Source organism: Myotis myotis, unplaced genomic scaffold (assembly GCF_014108235.1).
Source record: "Myotis myotis isolate mMyoMyo1 unplaced genomic scaffold, mMyoMyo1.p scaffold_m19_p_12, whole genome shotgun sequence".
Classification (NCBI taxonomy): domain Eukaryota; kingdom Metazoa; phylum Chordata; class Mammalia; order Chiroptera; family Vespertilionidae; genus Myotis; species Myotis myotis.
The window spans coordinates 17,636,090-17,657,407 of record NW_023416316.1 but is presented as its reverse complement, the minus strand read 5'-3'; the positions used below and the strand labels follow the sequence as shown (position 1 = coordinate 17,657,407).

General features: G+C 47.8%; 1 protein-coding gene across 7 annotated transcripts in view; it reads right to left on the bottom strand.

The window, feature by feature from the left end:
* Positions 1 to 21,109, bottom strand: part of PTPN3 (protein tyrosine phosphatase non-receptor type 3) — a 131,260-nt gene extending 110,151 nt beyond the window's left edge. For 2 of the 7 annotated variants that reach the window (XM_036330063.1, XM_036330069.1), the window contains exon 1: positions 20,839 to 21,098. In XM_036330063.1, coding sequence (XP_036185956.1) covers positions 20,839 to 21,037 — 199 coding nt within the window. In that variant the 5' untranslated portion in view covers positions 21,038 to 21,098. Of the gene's footprint in view, positions 1 to 20,838 lie in introns of all 7 variants that reach the window. The other 5 variants (XR_004971186.1, XM_036330062.1, XM_036330060.1 and 2 more) reach the window with 5 other exon arrangements.
* Between the last annotated feature and the right edge of the window lie 209 nt (positions 21,110 to 21,318).

Below are 21,318 nucleotides of genomic sequence, written 5' to 3'. Positions count from 1 at the left end.
GCCCTGTCTCTGGTTCTGGTGAAGTCACTGGAAAGCCAGCCCAGCCTGGCTGTCCCGTGAACCCGCACGGAAACAGGGAGCGATGAGGACGGTCAAGCAAGAGGAAATGGACCCGTTCTGCAAAGCCAGCCTTGGCATGGGGAGCAGAGAAAAACAGCCGTCCCATTCGGGCGGAAAAATACTTCTTTAGCTACTTTGTTAAGAAACAGTGAAGTAATCCTAAAAACTGTGCTGATTAAGAAAAAAAACGGGTTGTCTCAGTTGAACCCAGAGAAGACCAGTAGAATAACCAATGGACAACACATTGAGTCATGAGAAATTAAAACAACAACAACAACACACACACATGCACACACATACGAACACAATGTCTTTCGGCCACTAAGTCTTGGGAGTGGTTTGTTACCAGGAATAGATAATGGGGGCCTCACAACAGGAACTCTTGTTGCTGGGGCCTCTCCCTTGCATCCTCCCATGTCCCAGCTGCTTTTATTCCTGGCTGGCCTGGCTCAGCTGAGTGTCCTAGGATTCTCAGAGATTTCCATCTTTCCTATTGGCCCTTACTGCCTTCATTCAACCCTGCATTATTTTAAGGCAGGCGTTGTCAAACCCCAGCATTTAAAGAACTGAACTAGAGTGGAGTGTCCTTAGGGTAGTGGGAGGGAGTATAGGAAAGGGATGCTGTGGGTCTTCTTCACCATTACACAGACACCCTTCCATCCCCGCCCCCCTTGCCTGGAATGCTGTCTAACACACAGCGACTACTGAAAAGATATGCGTCAATGAATGAACAAGTGGATCTTGGGAGCTCATTTAAAATATAGATTCCAGATCCCCACCTCTGGAGACTCTGATCTGGTAATGCTGGTTTGGGCCCAGGAAACTGCCTTGATATTTAGCCATCTGAGAGATGCCAAGGCAGGCGGCCTGTGGAACACATTCCCACCGTCAGGGCCTCAAGTTATCCGTGGACCGAGAAAGGCACATTGAACCATCTTCCAGCAGGCTGTGCATCAGAATCACCTGGAAGTCTTGCCCATATTAGTCCCTTGTCCTCACTCCTGACCTACTGAATCTGCAAAGCCCTCGGGTGGAGACTTACAATCTTTATTATTAAGAAACTCCTGGGTGCAGCTGGTTCACGGACTGAAGGGCATTTGGAAACCACCAGCCCAACCAACATAATTCTCTGGAAGTCACTGGTCGCCAAACACATTTTTCTCATTCCTGAGAACAGAGAACACACACCTCCTTAGTCAGGCACTCTTATGCTAATCTTGAAGGCTTTTTGAAGAAAGGCTTTTATAACTACTGACAGATGCATTTGGTAGGGACTCCTAAGCCTCCATGTCTCATCTGTCAGTCAGATGTTGGTCACATCTGCCTCTCACATGGTGTGAGGACGAAGCGAGGCCAGGTGTGTGACAGCGCTCTGAAACCGAAAACACCATGCCCATGACTCGTCATCCTCTGGTCACAACCATGTCATGCAAGGGATTAAAATATTTTACCTATTTTTAACTAATCATTATGAGTCGTCTTGCTCTCTTAACAAAGGGAGAACCAGTAGGAGAGTCCAACGTAAATATTTCAAGGGCAGGAAAGCCCGGCCACATCTCTAGTTCCTTTACTGTGTCTTCAAAGCTGCAGGATCTGAGCCCTGCATCACCTTGGTCTCTTCTTCCCTGTCCCCGCCCCTCCCCTTTCCCCTCCCCCTGCCCCTCTCCCTCTCCCTCCCTCTCCAAGTATCAGCTCTCTCAGAACACAAATTTGGTTCACCTCTGTCACTAGCCAATCTGTGCACCTATCTAGAATGTTCTTTATTGTTGTCCATTCCCATCCACCCGACCTTTCCCAAAAGTTTAACGTCTGTTATTATCTCCTATCCTCTCGTCAGACTGAACTGCCCAGCCCCCGGTTTGAACGTCCACTGAACATTTTTTTTTAATTTTTTAAAATTATTTTTATTGATTTCAGAGAGGAAGGGAGAGGGAGAGAGAGATAGAAACATCAATGATGAGAGAGAATCATTGATCAGCTGCCTCCTGCACACCCCCTTCTGGGGATCGAGCCTGCAAATGCTCTATTCACTGAGCCAAACCAGCCAGGGCCACTGAACATTTACTTATCCACACCCCTGTATCACTTGGTTGCAGTTATGTAAGTCCATAAGTCTCCACCCGCTTCCCTGACCTGGGGGTGATGGGGCAGGGATGTTCCCTTATTCATCCCCGGGTCCCTGGCCCTGAGCACAGTGCCTGGCACAGAGAGGGGGTTTATAAACATTTGTGTGAAAGTCAGAGGCTGTCTTTGGTGGAATTCAAACTCCTAAGGAAAGAAAGGTGATGGTGCCCGGCAGTGAGTGGTCATGTGTCTCTGTGAATCTGATTTCCTGCTGTGACCTTTGCCCACTTCTCCTCCAGGCAGAGATTTACGAAAGCCAAGAAACTACAAATAGCTGCTAATCTGATCTTTAGCAGGTGGGGGTATCCAGCAGGTTTAGAAATCTAAATGAATTGACTAAGATGTTAATCAAAAATCTCTTCTGAGGCCAGTTCTGAGTCTTTGAGGCCTACCTGCACCTCCAGCTGCATGTCCCAAAACATTTCAAACTTCACTGTCCCCAGATTAACAGAGCAGCCCATGCCACAGCCAGCTCCTTGTCCATTGACCACATGCCCAGTTGCCTGGGCTCCAAGCCCCAAGACCTCCCTCTTTCTGGACGTCTAAGGGGATCACATGTTCCCTCCATCCTTCCCAAGCTCCACCTTCTGCTTCAGGACCTCCTTAACTCTCACCAGAGCTCTTGCAAATAACTTCCCAGTTGGTCTCCCAGCTTCCTCTCAGTTTTTTTTTTGGTGTGTGTGCAACATTGCTAACAGGTTAATCTTGCTAAAGCAGATGGTTGAACAACGTACCTCTGCTTGAAAACCACAATGGCTCCCACCACCTACCTACTGAATAAAGTCCAAACTCCTTAGTCTGCACCATATTTGATGGTAGCGAACCTACCCAATCAGATGCCATCTCTTGGGAAGTGAGAATGTGAGGAGGAAACAGCCAGGAGCATTAATTCGTTCAACAAATATCAATTAGTACCAACTGTATGCCAGGCACTGTCCTAGGCTCTGGGGAAAGAGTAAAGTCCTTGATTTTATGAAGTTCACATGTGAGGAGAGAAAACATGGTTGAAGATGACTTCTATCCTGAAAAGTGAGGAGTGTGATAGGTTACGCCGATTGCATTGGCCCCAGTTCTCCTCTCCTCCCTGCATCATGCTCATTGCCACGTGACCCTGAAGTTCCTTACACTACAAATGGATAGACTGCACTGTGCTCAATTTTGGGCGTGGCCACGTGACTCCCTTTGGCCCATGGGATGTTAGCAGACATGATGCAATTAGAGGCTTGACATATGCTTGTGTGGTTACGCCCATCCCTGCTGCGCTGCCAACAGAAAGACTGCCCCAGGTAGACTGCTGGTCCCAGAAGAATGAGAAAAATGGGAAGTAGACCCAAACTGTGAGTCAATGGTGGTTGTTTGGTAGGGTGGGTTATTAAACAGCATTACTGGGGCAACAGCTGACTGATACAAGGAACTCTAATACTATCGTCCATGAGGTCTACTGACATCCCTGCTTCGGAGGTGTGTTCCAGAGGGACTGGTCGGCTGCCAGGGGGGCCTCAGACTTCCTTACTTCCATACAAGAAGTCCTTCCACGCAGAAGTACCTGAATCTAGGCATTTACATCAGTATCTAAGTAACCTGAGTCTGTTTTTTTCCTGGCAACCCAGAAGAGCCTGGCTAAGACAATGTCTCCCCTCCTCTCATGAGGTCCTGAGGGCAGAGATTGCCCTTGAAAGCTGTCCTGGCAGAGAGCCTGGTACAGTGCATGGTACACTCCACTAGTTTCGAAACCGGATGAAACTGTCAAAATTAGTGAATTTAATGAGGCAGTATGCCCCGGGTCCTCTCTTGGAAGATCCCTTTCCATGCAAGAGACTATTATCAATTCAGTTAATCTGTAAGAACCCGCCCCCCCCACCCCCCCGCGGCCCCACTCGCCCACTCATTGTCTGCCCACTCATTGTTGGCACTGGGATATAAAGGCACATAGAGAGGTCACTGAACAGCAGAAGAGACAAATAGACTTTTCCAAGGTGGTGAGATAAAATCGACCAGAGAACTGAGAACAAGATCCTGAGGAAGTAGACAAATCCGGTTTGGTGGGTCAGAGAACATTTCTAGGATAAGATGATTCTTGAGATGAGTTGATAGGCAAGGATCAGCAGGCCAGGTACGGAAGGGGAGAACGTTCTGGGAAGCAGGTGAGCAAGTGTATGAACTTAAAATCTATGATGAGGGTGTAAGGGTGTGGTGGGCAGGTTGGAGGGAGGTGGGGGTGGTAGGAAGTGGTGGGAAATGAGGAGGAAACTCAGGCCCAGCCAGATGGGAAGAGCTTCAATTCTACAGTAAGTTCCCGAGGGCACTAGGGAGCATTGAAGATTTCAAGAGGGGAGTGACCTTCATGTTTTGCATATTTCAAAGATCCCTCTGGCAACAATGACTTGGCAACGAGGAAGCTTGTCAAGCTATTGCAGTAAAAGGGGGGGGGGGGGAATGAAGGTGACCTGAAGTGCCCCTGGAAACCCAGAGAAGTGAGGGGTGGGAGAGCTAGGAGGCTGACTGGATAGACCTCGTCATGGAGGGTGGGAGAGAAGGATGTGGACCATGGATCCCAGGTTTCTGATTAAACAAGGGAGGGTGTTGGCACCACTCAGTGAGGTTGGGAGCCTTGGGGGGTGGCGGGTGGAAGATGAGTCCCCTTAGGGTCTTGTGTGTCAAGGGGGACTGTGGGGCCTGCAAGTGTATGTCTCTCAGGCAGATCTACACCAAAATCAGGAGAGAGGTGTATGTGGGTGTCGTAAGTGTGTGATGGCTGTTGAAATTATGGGTGTGGTGTGTGCTGGTGCTTGCAGAAGCACTAAAGAGTCACCCCCACATGGTAGGGACGACCATTGAAGCCCTGGAGGAATCCGTACATGCTACCTAAGAGGTTATTCTAGGAAGTCCCAGGCAGAGACCAGCCTTGTTCACTTTTGTGTTGCCACAACCCAGGGCTGGGACGTTAGCACATGCTCAATAGTGTTGGATGGATGAATGAATGAATGAATGAATGAATGAGGTCCCCTGGTCCTTTGGAAGTCATAGATGGAGCACCAACACTGTCAGTCCCCATACCTGGGGTGATTCTCTAAGTTCAAAGTACGAATTAACCAAGTTCAGAATTCCCATAATTTTGTACTTCCCGGAGATCCTCAGTTGATTAGCCACCAGATGGAACTTCCTGAGAGTCCAGATCCCCAGGCACCATAGATATTTTGATTTAGTGGGTCTAGACCAGAGCCCAGGAATCTGCTTTCGAAACAAGCTCCCGAAGTGATTCTGACGCAGATGCAACATGGACCATATTTGGGGAAAAGCCACTTGTGCAGAATAGTCCTCGTTTCCCCATGTAAATCTGCTCTGTACTTTCCTCGCTCTGCTCTGCACTTGGGGAAGCTGCCTTCTGTGCCTGTACCATCTGGGCTCCTTTGGTCTTTGGCTTCCATTTGGGTTCAAGCAGTGGGAGGCAACAGCAGGCGATGGCTGGGAGGAGAGAGGGTGGGCTTTGGTTCCCTGCTCCCCTGCCAGGCTGCGGTTTGGCAGTAGCTGCATCCATAGCTCCCACTGGGTAGCTTCTCTGCTGGCTATAGCTCTGGCCAAGTTCTGCACTAGCTCCTTTCCTTGGCCCCATCAGGGCTACAGATGACAGCTTCCCACAGCAGCTAGCGTCTGAGTGTTCCTCATCTTTATTTCCTTTAACCCTACCCAGACCTCTAAATCATTTCTTCATTACATGCTTTCCAAGTACCTCTTTGAGTGCCTTCTGCTTCCTGTCAGGGCAGGGAAACACTAGCATTGATTGGAAAGAGACGGGGATTCTGTGCTCAGTTCTGCTCAGTTCAGTTCAGCTCAGCAGACATTTACCCAGCAAGGCCCTCTGAGCCTGGCTCATGCCAGGAGCTTCGAATAAAAAAAGTGACCCAGGCCCAGTGCCTTCCTGCAGGGAGCTCACAGCTTATTGGAAGGGAGAGTCCCAGGGTGCAGGTTGGTGATGGGGTAACCCAGGGTCACATTGAAAGTGCAGGGGTGACCAGGAGTGGCAGGCAAGAAGGGTTCCAGGAGAAGGGGTCAGGTAGAATTTGAGTGGGCAGAGAAAGAAAGAGGAAGAACAGTTCAGGCAGAGACGACCCTGGAGATGTGAATGGTAGTGCTGGGTGTGGCCGGCCTGGAGGTGAAACAGAGGCTGGAACCATCATGCCCACTCTGCTGGGAGGCAGAGGGAGGCAGCGGAGTCTTGAGTTGTGTAAGGTGCTAGTCAGGGGGCCCCACCTCCAGGTGCTCTGTGGGCCTCCCACCCTTTCCCAACTGCCATGATTCATTCAGGCTCCTTTTCTGAAGCATGACTTGTTCACCCGCCTCCCAAGCTCCCTGCCTCCCTCAGCAGGGAGTCTGAAAGGAAAGAGGGAGACAGGGTGGAATGGACCTGGGGTCTATGAGGTTAAACAAAAGAAAAGCTCTGGCTGGAATGTGCAGAACACCTCTCATTGGGGACTCCTGAGTCTGCAAACCATCTCCATTGACTTTAAAGAGAGATGAGTCTGGCAAACTCTTACTCACCCTTCAAAAGCCAACTGAGGTTTCACCGCCTCCAGGAAGACTTCCTGGAACTCCCCAACTGTGCTCCTTCTCTTGGTCTCGTCACAGTCTCTGGTACTGTGTATGCTCCCCAGCCCGTCTCTCCCACTTGACTACCGATCCCCAAGGATGTGGCTTTGGCCTATTTGTCTCTTTCTCTCTAGTACTCAGCACTGGGCCGAGGGCACAGACGGGGGTCGGAAAAATACTTGCCGAACTGAAGGAATTCTTGCTGCATTAGAAGAATTAGTAATAATAATAGTGAATTATCAGCATTATTTGAGGAATGAGGAAACGGTGGCCCAGGGCAGTAAGGGACTTGCTCATGATCATGCAGCCTGTAAATGACAGGGGAGGACTGGAACGCGAAACCAAACAGACCTGTTGATTCCAAGGGCTGCAGAGCACGGGGCTGGACGTCTCACCCACACAGGCCCTGCGTGGGGTGGCCGGCCAGTGCGGCTGAGCCGGGAGCTTGGGAATAAGAGCACAGGTTAATGGGGCAACTGGCTCCTTGCCAGGAATTGTTCAGAGCCCTGCATTTGCATCAACTCACTTTCCCCTGACAACAGCCTTGTGAGGTGATGTGTATAGTCATCGCCCGGTCATGTGGATTCCACGCAGAGGCAGGGCTGGTATTCACACCCAGACTTATTTCAGAGCCCAAGCTCTAACCATTGTACTTCCCCAAGGAAACATGGCACCAACTTCAGGTGTAGAAGGAAAGAGAAAGCACGGCCCAAGGTTGGACTGTACGTAAAGAATTTATAAAGAGAAATAGGCCTATACGTGGCAAAAACAAAATCTTTTTTTAAAAAAAAGACTAATGTTTTGAGAGGCATCCTAAATTATATAAATTGAGAGTATTGGGAAATTTTGAGCATCACCGAGTAATTTGCACGGGCCTGGTGGAATGTGCCCCGTCTGCTACGGAGCAGCTGTGTGATCCTCCGCCCATCTCTTCCCCTATTTGGGCTTCATTTATGTCCTTCCAGAGCTTTCACGAAAGTGTTTCCTTTTGGATTGGGAAGTCCTGGGCAGTCTTTGCCACGCACAGTGTTTTAGCGCCCTCTACTGTCCAGCGATGGCACTGTCAGTGGTGTGGTTCGTCAGATAGGAAGGAGAAGCAAGCAGCCTGAGCCTGAAATAATTGGTGAGCAACCAAGGGCAACCACAGAAGTCCCTGCCATAAAGCGGAAGCCGGCGCTGTTCCATCCCATCCAAGACTCAGAGGTTCTGTTGATCCTGCCCACACAGCTTCAGTTGTTTTTCGAAGTGCTTGTTCCCAAGCGCAGGTACACCCACACTCTCCACGCCCACACACAGCGCCGTCTCTATTATTACACTTATCACATTGTGTGGTAGTTGCCTGTGGACATGGCTGTCTTTTAAAGCGTGAGGCCTGATGCTGCCCACCTTTATATTCTCTCCCTGCCTCCCGGTATGACACACAGGCCCTCAACTCAAGGTTATTGTATGGATGTGGAATGGAGAGAAGAACAGATGAAACAATAAAAGGGACAGGCCTCTGGAGAAAGGTTGGGGTGGTGAGGAGCAGAGAAGAGAAGCCGTGAGTTTGGAACGAGTGACCCACAGGTTCAGCAAGGTTCCCAGCGGACCTCACATTGCACTGGCATCTTTTCAAAACCGGAGTGGGTGGAGGGGTTTGGTGAAGGGGGCCAGTGGAGGGCTTTTGCGGTGCTGCCCGGGGCACTGCATACCTGGGTGTGTTCATCTAGATCAGCGGTTCTCAACCTTTGGGTCGCAACCCCTTTGGGGGTCGAACGACCCTTTCACAGGGGTCACCTAAGACCATCGGAAAACACGTATATAATTACATATTGTTTTTGTGATTAATCACTATGCTTTAATTATGTTCAATTTGTAACAATGAAATTGGGGGTCACTACAACATGAGGAACTGTATTAAAGGGTCGCGGCATTAGGAAGGTTGAGAACCATTGATCTAGAGAAAATGCATTGAACTGCCCACTAATGTGCACTTATGATTGATTTGTGCACCTTTCTGTATGTGTGTTGTACTTTGCTAAGAGGCTTACCTAAAGCTAATCTGAGAGGATTGATAGGTACCTCTCCTTAGGCCTTCCTTGTTCCCGAGGTAGAGGCAGGAGGCAGGTTGTAGAGTCTGTTTGAAAGAGCCATCTCTGCTTGCTGTCTCCACGTCTAGCTTCTGATTGCCCACCCCCCAAAATCTATCTCCTGTAAGGAGACCCACAGACTTTTCCAGTGTTTGACACTCTTGCTCACTCCCCCTCTCTTGAAATACTCCAGCCCCTTGGCTTCCAGGGCTCAGCAGAGCTGTCTTTGGCTTCAGCTCCATCTCCTTTGCAGACCTCTCTTCCAAGAACCATTCCTTGGCGTTCCTGAATGTTTTGTGCGAGTCCTACCCTGTTTCTAACTCTGCAAATTCTTCCTGGAAATCTCATCTGCTCTTATGGCCAACCCGGTGATGATGACTCACAGGATCAAATGAATCTTGGGCCCATACTTCTCTCCAGAGCTGTGGCCCACTTATCCGACTGCTTCTTTGACACTCTACTTGAACATCTCAGTGGTGACGCCATTCAACATGACCCTAGATGGAATCCTTTCTCTCTGCACCCCTATCCAAAAGCTTGCTCCTCCACATGTGTTCCTCATTTCAGTGAATGAACCCACCGTCTACCTAGCGGCCGGGCTTAATTCCTGTAGACTGCATTATTGCTTAGCAAACACTCTCCCTCCGCTTTCTGGCTTGGAGAGAGTATACTTATCACTCCATTGCCTTTGGGCTTGTTCATGTCTTACTTTGAACATAGGAATGGCCACCTGGATCACACCTCTCACCCTTTAGGGGTCAGCGTAGGAATGAGGTCCTTTGTGGGGTCTCCTCTAATTCCTATTGGCCTGGGTGAGATCCATTTTTTTATTTGCTCCCATAGCACCCTGAGCTGCTCCTACCAAAACACGTATCAAAATATTTGCCAACTCTAATTTGCTTGTCTTTCCTAAAAGCAGTGACTATGCCTGCCTTATTCATCCTCTCATTCCTGATGTCCTGATGTTGAAAAAGGTGCCCACGCTCATCCTTTGAGCCCAAATGTTGTTTGATGAATAAACAGTCTGTGAAAATAAAATAAATGGTCTAAAGAAGTCCAATGTGGAAATGAAAACCACAGAAGGTCTCAGAGAGTATCTAGTCTCATCCTTGTATGATATAGATGGGGAAACCGAGGCTCAGAGAAGTCTTGACTCAACCAAGGTCCTGGAAGCTTCTAGAAGCAGAGCTGTAATTAGAGGTTCTTGGGGCGGGGGGGGGAGGGGGGTTGTCTGGGCTTCTCTTGCTGCCTGTCTGGTCTAAAAAATAAAGGACCAGCAGCAGTAGCATCACCTGGAAGTGTGTGAGACTCTCAGGCCCTGCCCTAGACCCATTGAATCAGAATCTTCGTTTTCCCAGGATCGCCAGGTGCTTCGTAGATGCGATAAAGTCTGAGAAGCACTGATTCCAGTGACCTGGGGACAGCGTGCCTTGCTTAAATGTCATTCCAATTCACGCAGCAAGGCCAGCTGGTGAAGCAGAAGAGAAAACTCAGACAAGATATTGCGGCATCCAGCACAGGCTGCAGATGAAAAGGCCCAATGTGTGGGCCTCTCACCTCCTGAAGCTCCGGTGGTTTGGAAGTCCAGGACCTGGCCTGGTGGGGGAGGGGGGGCGGTCATGGTTCAACCTCAGGTGAGGTGAAGGAAGGGGCCTTCAAGACAGGACACGCCCAGTATTTTTACAAATGTATATTAATTTATACAAATAATTCCACCCATGCTGCCTGAGGTGGTGGTGAAAGTGGTGTGTTCATACCCTGCTAGTGACACTGCCAACTGGTGCGGCCTGTTTGGTAAACACTACAACATGTAGCAACAACTGTACCATTGCTTTATCTCCTTGAACCAGGTAATGCCATTCACGGGCATTAAAATAATCCTAAGGAGACAATTGAACAGAAGTGGAAAGCTCTATGCATGAAGATGATTACTACAGCTGGAAACAGAGAATACTAAATAGAACGGAAGTGCTTGAGCAAACTGTGATACGGTATTTCATGAAGACCATTTAAAATTCATTATAATAAAGCTAATATGTCTCACTTCACCTGCTTGGAGCACAAGGGTAGATAGGAGTGTGGTGTCTGGTTTTTCAGTTCTGAGTCTACCATTTTCAGTGTGACCTTGGGCAAGTTTACGTAACTGCTCTATGCCTCAGTTTCCTCATCTGTAAAATGGGGATAATGATACTACCTATGTCATAGGATTGTTGTGAGGATGAAATGATTTAATTTAATTAAATGAATTGAAGTGCTCAGAATAATGCCTCTCTATACATTTATATTATTATTATCTTTTACAGTCAAATTAAATGGCCTGATAACTCCCACCCTGTGGCACAAGAATGCTTTTCTTCCTTCCACAGGGCCTGACCTTCCGTGGTAAGTCAGTGACTCCCAGGGATGCTCCTTCTGGGCGTCAGCCTGGTTTTCCAGCCTCAAGGAGAGAAGACAAGCGAACTTGCTCAATGGCCTGCCCATTCCATTCTTTATGGGTCTTGCTGCTGTAGTGGTGTTACCATTGAAATGGGTGATGCTGGGGCTCTCTTGAATTCTTCCTCCCCCAGAATTATGCTCAATTGTGGTAATGCCACCCAATATAGGCCCGGACTGACAGCTCTTTAGTGTACACACACACACACACACACACACGCACACGCACATGCACACGAGCACACACACACACACATGCACAGCTGCTTTTTGCAAGCCACTCCCCCAGAGCGCCTGAGTCCTGTTACTAGGAGTGAATGAGGCCCCTCTCCTCCTCTACCGATGTCGTGGTCTGTGTACATTTACTGCCCTAGCATGGCGTTCCTTTGTGTGGATAATCCTACTTGTTCCAATGACATTAACAGCTACCATGAATCGAACGCCAGAAGTGTGTTTTGCTGCTGTTGCTTTACAAAGTCAGTTCTCGAAATAAATCTAGGAGGTACTGTCATACCTACCATAGAGCGAGAGCCTCTGAAGTTAAGGAGGTTGCTGGAGACCCACGGGTATAAATGGAAAACCCGAGATTTGATCCCAGGTGTGTCTAATTCCAAAGCCCACGCTCAGAATCATCTGAAACTGCCTCCCTGTGGAGCAGTGGTCCTCAACCTTGGCTGCACATTAGAATCACCTGGGGATCATTTTAAAATCCTGATTTCTGGGCCTCATCCTCCGGAAATTCTGTTTCTTTGTTGTGGGGTGGGGCCACAACATTAGTAACAAAGAAACAGAATTTCTGGAGGATGAGGCCCAGAAATCAGGATTCTAAAAAGATTCCCAGGTGATTTAATGTGCAGCCGAGGTTGAGAACCGCTGCTGTGGAGAGATGTACAGCAGAAGTTTGTAATAAATGGCAACGGAGAAAGTAAAAGTAAAGTCGTCACACCATGATGAATACAATTGTGCAAAAATATGTCTGCATGTGGGCAAAGCCTTGGGAAGACTTGCCGTGTAAGAGCATGAGGATTATGTAGGATTTGTTTTTCTTTTCAGTAATTTCTTTTAGTGACAGTCACAGTTTTAAAAAAGCTACCCTCCACCTGCCAAAATTCATCTTTGGCTAAATAGTTCTCAGGCTTGGCTGCACGTGAGGATCACGTGGAGGTGCTTTTAAAAGATACCCAACACTTATGGTGACCAAGGGCAGATTAGGGACTGCATTTGGGGGTTGCTGACAGGGAAGGGAGCCCTCTGGAGGGATGGATGTATTTATTTTGACCTGTGGATTGATTTCAAAGGTATACACAAATGTAAAAATGCACTGAGCTGTGCTATTAATATTGGTGCACTATGTATATAATGTGTATATATATACACATATAGTGTATATAATGTATATGTAGAGTGTATATATATACATTATATATACATATAGTGTATATATGTATACATTATACAATATATATTTAATGTATACATATACACACACACACATACATACCTGCACATATATACATATATACACATATAATGCCTACAAATATTCAAATCTATGCAGCAAAAAGCTTTATCATGTCATTTGGTGCCATGCATGGGAGAGGGCTTCAGGGTGGTTAAAGAATGGCTAGCAGTTTGGGGAGAGGCTCAGGTAACAGCCAGGCACCAGGGGGTACAGAGGGGCCCCTCAAAGGCCTCGGGCTCCAGAGGCTCCTCATGGTGCTGGAGGGGGAGCCTTGGAAGAGATACTCGCCCAGCCCAGCTTGGGGGCCGGCAGCCTGCGGAGGTGCCAGGTGTCGCCCATCTTCTTGAGGCGCTTCACCTCCTCACCTGGAAGTGGTTCTCCAGGAAGTCACAGGGATGGGGGAGAACCAGGGCCGGCAGCTCCGAAAGGGCCTGGCTCAGGCTCCTCTCCAAGGCCAGGGCGGCCCCCATGGCCCTGAGTTTTGCCCGCTCATCTGGGGCTTCAGCACGTCCTGGAAGAGGATGCGGCCACCACGCTGGTTTTGCATCTTTAAGAGCCGCTCAGCGCCCTCGGCTTCTTCTCCGCCAACTCGCAGAAGCGGCCCAGCCCCCAAGACCACATCCTCACAGAGGAAATAGCAGCCCCCAGAGAGGTAGGTGTGCGAGGCCCGCAGAGGCGGCTGGCCAGGCGGTGACCACAGCCTCCATCTCGGTGGAGTCATTCTGACGAATTGGGGAGCTCGTGGCTGTTGGGCAATAAGGAGTGAAGGTAGCAAAAACCGGTGTGTTGGCTGGTCCCGGAGGTGGTTCTGAAGGTGGTGATTGGATAAGACGCAGGAGAGGCCGGAGCCTGGAGAAGGGGCGTCCCTGGGTCTGTTCTGTCCAAACACTGTTGAAGCAGGAGGCAGATCCGGGACCGCCGAGGGCCCTTGTGCCTGTGTTTTTATAACGGCCTCTTCTTCCCGTTCTTTTCCTTCTCCTCCTCCTCCCACTCCTTCCTGGTGGGTGTGGATGTGTGTCTTTAGAGCAGTGGTTCTCAACCTTCTGGCCCTTTAAATACAGTTCCTCATGTTGTGACCCAACCATAAAATTATTGTCGTTGCTACTTCATAACTGTAATGTTGCTACTGTTATGAATCGTAATGTATATATCTGATAGGCAGGATGGTCTTAGGCGACCCCTGTGAAAGGGTCCTTTGACCGTCAAAGGGGTCGCGACCCACAGGTTGAGAACCACTGCTTTAGAGTCTCTCTGAGAGTATTAGTGACACACGTTTCAGCACCTGTTAGTTTGGTTAATTCTTCCTCGTGAATGAATTTTCATTCTTGACATTGGTTCCCCCCCCCCCCCCGGCCCCCCCTGCCCCCCAGTCCTGGCTTTCCTCAGCTACTTGGCACTTCTTGGCTGCCTTCTGCTCTTTGACTTTAGAAATGTCTGCTGAGCTCTGACGACTGTCGGTATGGACCAGGTCACCGTCTCCTGTCGTCATGGGGGACAGTCTGTGTGCTGGTGGCTCCAGTGTGGAGATCTCTTATCTCCGCCCTTGAGTTTTCTAGAAATCTGGGGCTGCAGAGTCTACACTCGGTACTTTCACTGGAGAAAGATGCTGCTGCGAGTCTCTCCTTAGAGGTGAAGTGGGGGAAGGGCCCGCAGGGCCAGCTGCTCCTCCAAGTGGTTCCTGAATCATGGTCTCCGAACCAGCAGCAGCAGATCAGCTGGAGACTCATCAGAAATGCAAATCCTCAGGCCTCGCCCATGATCCACTGGACCAGAAACTGGGGTGGGGCCCAGCAATTTATGCTTGAACCCGCCCTCCGGGTGTAACCAAGGCCCACTCTCACAGAGCAGCCAGTCAATTGCTCAGACAATCACTCTTTCTCTTTCTCGACCCCTTTTCACAGAGGGATTCTTGCATTTTGCTTTATTGCACTTCTTCACAAGTGTGCATTTTTTTTTTTTCCTTTTAACCAATGGAAGGCAAGGCTGTCCACTAGTACAAAGAGTCTGACTCACTTTGTCGTAACACTTGCTTTATTGTGGTGGCCTCAGACCCAACCTGTATCCCTGCGGGATGCCTGGACTCCCTTCCCTATGGAGGCCTGGAACTGAACGCACAATATTTCCGAGGTACACCTGGATTGCAAGGTGAAGTTTCTTCCTTCCTGTTTCTCCATCAGTCCAATTCCATCTGCTTCCTTTCATCCAGAAATTCCTCACATTTTCTGGTGCATTGGTAGCACCCATCCTTGCTTTCCAGTGTTCTAATGGGTTTTTCGTTTTAACTGTTGTAAAAATACATATAACATAACATTTACCATCTTACCTGTGTTCATGTGTCTAGCTCAGTAGGGTTAGGTGCATTCACACTGTTGTGCAACCCTGATCACCGTGGATCTCCAGAATGAATTTCACCTTGCAAAACTGAAACTGTGCCCATCAAACAACTCCCTACCTAATGGGGTTTTTAAGAGCATATTTTTTTTCTGTCATTAAAGGGATTTTTAGATGGAAATTGAGGGCTGTAGATACATGTGCTCTGTATGTCTTTTAGAAATGGTGGCAAATACACATAAGAGAATTTACCATTTTTAGTATATAGTTTAATGACATGAAGGAGATCCACACTGCTGTGTAAGGATCACCACATTCCATCCCCAGAACTTTTTCAGCTTCCCTAACTGGAACTGTGCCCGTTAAACACCAACTCTCACCCCCTCCTAACCCCCCTGGCAACAACCACTCTCCATCCTGCCTGTATGAACTTGACTACTCTAAGTACCTCATATGAGTGGAATTACACAGCATCTGTATCTTTGTCACTGGTCTATTTCACCTAACATATCTTCAGGGCTCATTTATTTTATAATATGTGTTAGAATTTCCTTCCTTTTGAAAGGCTGAATAATATTCTTTTGCATGTGTATACTACACTTTGTTTACCCATTCATTCTTCAAGGGAAACTGGGGTTGCTCCCACTTTTTGGCTATTTTGTGAATAATCCTGCTATAAACATGGGTGTATAAATATTTCTCCATGTTCCTGCTTTCATTTCCTTTGTGTATATAATCAGAATCGGAATTGCTGGGTCGTAAGGCAGTTCTGTTTTCAGTGTTTGGAGGAACGGCCATACTATTTTCCACAGGGGCTGCCATATTTTACATTCCCAACAGCGCAGAAGGGTTCTGATTTCTCTGCAAACTTGCCAATACCTGTTATTGTCTGTTTTGTTTTGTTTGTCTGGTTTTTAAATTAATGATAGCTATCCTAATGGATGTGAAGTGATGTGGTATTGATTTTCATTCCCTGGATGTTTAATGATGGTGAGCATTTTTCCATGTGCTTCTTGGACATTGTGTATCTTCTTTGGAGAACTATGTATTCTAGTACTTGGCTCATTTCTTAATTGTGTTCTTATTTTTTTTGTCATTGATTTTTAGTCGTTCTTTGTATATTTTGGATATTAATGCCTTATCCGATATGTAATGTTCAAATATTTCCCCCATTCTGTTGGTGGCCTCTTCACTTTAATAGCATCCTTTGATGCACAAAAGTTTTTCATTTAGATCAAATCCAATTTGTCTATTTTCTTCTTTTGTTGCCTGTGCCTTTGGTGTCTTATCCAAGGAGATCAGTGCCAAATGCAATGTCACGAAGCCTGGTATTTTCTTCTCTGTATGCCGTCTTCCAATTACCAGTAGCAGTTTCCAATTACCTGCTAGTTAAACACAAATATCCAGCCTCCCCCTACCCCCCACTCTGCCCCTTTCAATAATATGAGTGTTAAAAACCTGGCTATTTTGCTCTCAGCTCAGAGTGTAGCTATAGCTGCTCTCTGATGAAAGGCTGCAGTAAGTGCAGAAGTCTCAACGACCTTGATCTTCACCCTGATCACACTGAAAGGGACTTGAGAATAGCAGAGCGAGCAGAGTTTTGGGAATCTTGGGGCATACAGCCTGCCTCTGCCACTGCTAGCTGGGAGATGTGGGGCAAGTCCCACCTCTTTGAGCTTCAGTTTGTTTTTTCATTTTTTAAAGTGGGGATGATAATACCCACCTTGGTGTAGTTGTAAGAATGACAGGTAAGGTCTATAAATGTCTGGCTCTTGAGAGCTGGGAGCTCTGATGATGGATCACATGGTGTTAGACATGGCTGTCCATCTCCTCTACTTGGACTCTAGCCCATGAGCCTCTCCTGGGGCCAGGCTGGCACATCTTCATCTCTGGACCCCAACACTGGACCCCAAGCCTCGTCAGCGGGGGGACCTCAATTGGTGCTTGTTGAGTGAGTGATTTGGAAGGTGAAAAGCGGGCGCTGGCAGCCCGCCTGAAAGCCACACCATTGTCATGCCACGCAGGCTGGAGGTTGATTCGGAGAACTCATGGGAAATGCGTTCTTGTTCCTTGAATGTATTTCTTCCACATTATGGATGCCAAACGATGCCCATCTTTCCCTCTCTCCTCTTCACTGCTGAAACCGATCCTGCATTGAAGACGGAATTTTGGAAGGGGTTTTGGTGGAGGTGAGAGCCAGGTGCCCAAATGTTCTGGTGTTTGCACTGAGTGTCCCGAGTCTGGGACACCCCTCCGTTCTGGGGTTTCCCTCAGAACAGCCGGTCATTCTAGAGAGACGAGGGGAAGCTGCCGGGCAGATGCACTGACCACCAGGTAGAGAGCTTTGAACTCCCTCTGAAGTTCTGTGTGGTTCCAGTAGTTTCCATGGAATTTAGTACTTAGATGAATATGGAGTAGGTCAGATTTTCATTCTGATTTCATTCACATTGTTATTCTCTGTGCAAAGTAATTCCATTGGCTGCTTTTTAAAAAGTTATGAGCGTGCAGCATTACTTGACATTCAACAGTGGCCCAAGTTGAAACTGAGAAAATAAATGTATTCCTTTTGGATCATAGCTCCTTTTCTATAAGCCTATATTTGGACTGTAATTTGCTTTCATGAAAACCAGGCTCTCTTCCTTGGTGAAGCATTTGTTCAAAGATACATCTTTATGAGCAATCTTCAGAGAAAGAGGAAGCGGATTCATTTTCCTTTAAAACCTCTGTTGGGTGTCAAAGTTCATGCAAAAATACCAAAATGGATTTTAAAAGAGTCATGGCTGATATTTTCCACCCACTCCAGTGATTATTTCGCAGAGAGAAATATCGATGTGAGAGTTAAAATTTAGTGGGAGATGATTACAATGACTTAACTGAACATGGTCGGCAGGTGTTTCATATCCGGGTCCATCTCTTAGGATCTCTCACTGGACCAGCAGACTCCACGTGTCCCGTGTCCATGGGTCCAGACCCTCCCCACTGGTGTCAGCTCTCCACTCAAAGTGTCCAGTTGAAAATATAGCTCTGAATAAGCCTTTCTCCTGCTCAAAAATCCTCATTAGCTGTCCCACCTCTCCCAGGATAAGTCCTAAGACCTTTCAGGCTTGCGTGAGCTGATCCTCCACTGACCCTCTAAGCCTGCTTCCCGGCTCACAGCCCCTTTAGAGCTCTCTACCTTCTTCATGTAACATAAAACCAACCATTTTAACCTGAACAATTCAGTGGCATTTAGTACATTTACCATGCTGTGCAACCATCACTAGTATCTAGTTTTGGAACATTTTCATCACCCCCAAAGGAAACTGTATACACATTAAACAGTCACTCCCCATTGTCTTCCCCGCCACCACACCCCTCCTCCCCGCCTGGCAACCATCAATCCGCTTTCTGTCTCTATGGATAGGTTTCAGATATCCAGAATCATTGTATGGAATATTGTATTGGAATCATACAATAAGCGACCCTCTTTTATATCATATGTATTTTTGAGGTTCATCTGAGTGGTGGCAGTATTAAAATCCCTGCCTTTTTTTTTGGTCTGAACAATATTCCATTGTATGGATATACCACAATTTGTGTATCCATTCATCTGTTTAGGGACATTTGGATTGTTTCCACCTTTTGGCTACTATAAATAGTGAATGCAAGTCCATGTATTTGAGTACCTATTTTCTTAAAAAAAATTTTTCTTGTCAGTCCTCACCCAGTTGATTTTTAGAGAGAGTTCAAGGGGGGGAGGGGTGAGAGAGAGACAGAGAGAAATGTGGATGTGAGAGAGACACATTAAATGGTTGCCTCTCACACATGCCACGGCAGGGGCAGGGTAGCCCAGGTATGTGCCCTTGACCAGGAATCAAACCCACGGCTCTTTGGTGCATGGGCCGACACTCTAACCATTGAGCACACTGGCCAGAGCGAGCACCTGTTTTCCTTTTTTGGGGGGTATATACCTAGGAGTGGAATTGCTGGAACATATAGTCATTTTATGTTTAATGTTTCAAGGAACTGCCCAATGACTTCCCTCCCCTTTCTCTTGCATTTCAATAATATAATATATTCAAACAATTTCTGTCTTAGTACAATGGTAAGATGCCTTTGAGTAAAACAGGCTGGGTACATACCTCAGGGCAGGGATTGTGTCTTACCCCTCTCTGAGTGCACAGTCCCTGGTTCAGGGCTGCACTGAGAAGGACGCAGTAAATGTTTATGGAATTGGATCGACTCTACGGAGATGATAGGCAGTTTCATCCTTGAGGAAAAAGTGGTGTATGTGGTAAGGCTTTGAATATGCGTGTTGAGCTAAGTGGAGATACGGGGTGAGTGAGGCAAAGAAGACCCTACCGTCTGCTTCGAACAAAGGGAGAGAGAGGAAGGCAGCATGGTAGAACTAGTTATCCACAGACCTGGCTTCTGTTGCTGGTTTGACTTTAACTCATTGTAATTCTTGGGAAGTTAAAGTCCTCTCTCCGTCAAGTGAGAAGGCTGAGTACTTCAGTGATATTCAAGTTTTTTGTTTGCTTTAAGCACTGGAACCTTATTTAAAAAAATGTGAACCCATAGGTGAAAGCCGCTAGAGTATGCATTTGAGAGAGAGGGTGAAGGGGGAGGGCAGAATGCAGGGCACCCTCTGTCCCTGCAGCCCCAAGGGCCTTGGCAGGACCCCAAGACTTCAAGATCCCAACACGTTTTGAGCTCCCCTCGGTAGCTCAGAGAGACCCGTCTTCTACAAAGACTAGGTAAGCACGGACATACCCAAGTACATGCTATTCTGCAAAGAAGAATTTTTTCCAAGCAACGGAGGAACGTTCAAGGATTTAGATAGCAACTTAACCAAGAAAAGAACAAAAGGTCTATGTGAAAAATCACTGTGACCAGTGCACTTGGTTAAAAAGGGGACCCCCAACCTCCTTCTCACTCCTCCTACCTGGACAGAGGTGGCAGGTGGGCTGCATGAAGAGAACTCTCAAACATGTTTACTTTCCTAGCTGAACGGATTCCTGCACCATGAAAGCATTTCCCCAGAAAATGTCCTGCTCTGGACAAAAGCCGAACACGACCATGGGCAGGCCTGGCCCTGTCCTTCCGTTCTGGGCCGTCTCGCCATCTCTCTTTTTCTCTGACATGCCCCGAAAGCATGGCATTTGCAACCTACCCTCATGTTTTCTTTGATCTCTAGTTCTTTGCTTTTGAGTTACCCTGCAAAACTGGAAGTCAGCCGAGTCCCCCAGACCTTTCCCTGACACGCCTCTCCCGCCAGCAGGCCATCACCTGTCCCTCCACGGTGACCACTGCTGCCGCCCATCTGGAGGGGACACTTCTGAAAACAGACGGCCTGAGCCTCACAATCTCTCCTGTTTACCCAGGTCGAGGCACAGAGGTTGTCCAGGCGCGGGGGCTGGAGATGGTTTACCCAGATGTCTGAACGAGCCCAGAAAAACACGTTGTTTTTATCATTAACATTCCTCCTTGTCGTCAGAGAGGCACAGTTTAAGCAGGGAGCCACAAACAGCATCTCCATCCCGCTGTCAGCCCTCTCCACGTTCCTGCTTAGGCTCTCCTGGAAATTCTAGAACTTCCTCTGAAACAGAGACCAGCCCACGACTGCCCCCTTTGGCGGTAGAGCCCTAGTATAAAAACAAATAAAGAAACTCAGTTGTCATAGCCCCCTGATGTCACTGGCTTTCACTCCCAAATGGACATACCCATAAACACTGCCATAGCCTCCCCGTTTCTGTACGGGATTTTTTTTTTTTTTTTTTAAAGGGAACTCACAGTTTTCCGGAGGATGCTCACACGATGGTAATCCCTCTTGCTCCACCATGATGCTGTGGAACCGAAGGAAAATGGAATGCCGTAATCCTGGAGGCAGCCCTTCAAAAAACGATTTAGAAGAGCTCAGGTCGGTCTCGTAAAGCCCAGAGCTTGACTCAGAAACCCTGCCGCGATCGGATTCCAACGTGCCATGCAGCATGATTATTTTCCTCCGGGGAAACCTGTGAAACAGGTCTTCGAGCTCCACTTAATGTGTCAGGGCTTTAATGGATTCTCTGCCATGGCGATCCGCCCCGTAATAGCAGTGCTGAGCACAGGACGTGTTTTACGGGAATAGTCACCCGGAGCCGAGTTTGTTGTTGCACAGCAGACAGACTATTTCACAATGAAGATACATCTGTCCCGTGCCCTGAGAATTGCCTCCCGATGGAGTGCGCTCTGCTAATGCTCAGAACGCAGCCCTCCATAGACTTCACTTAG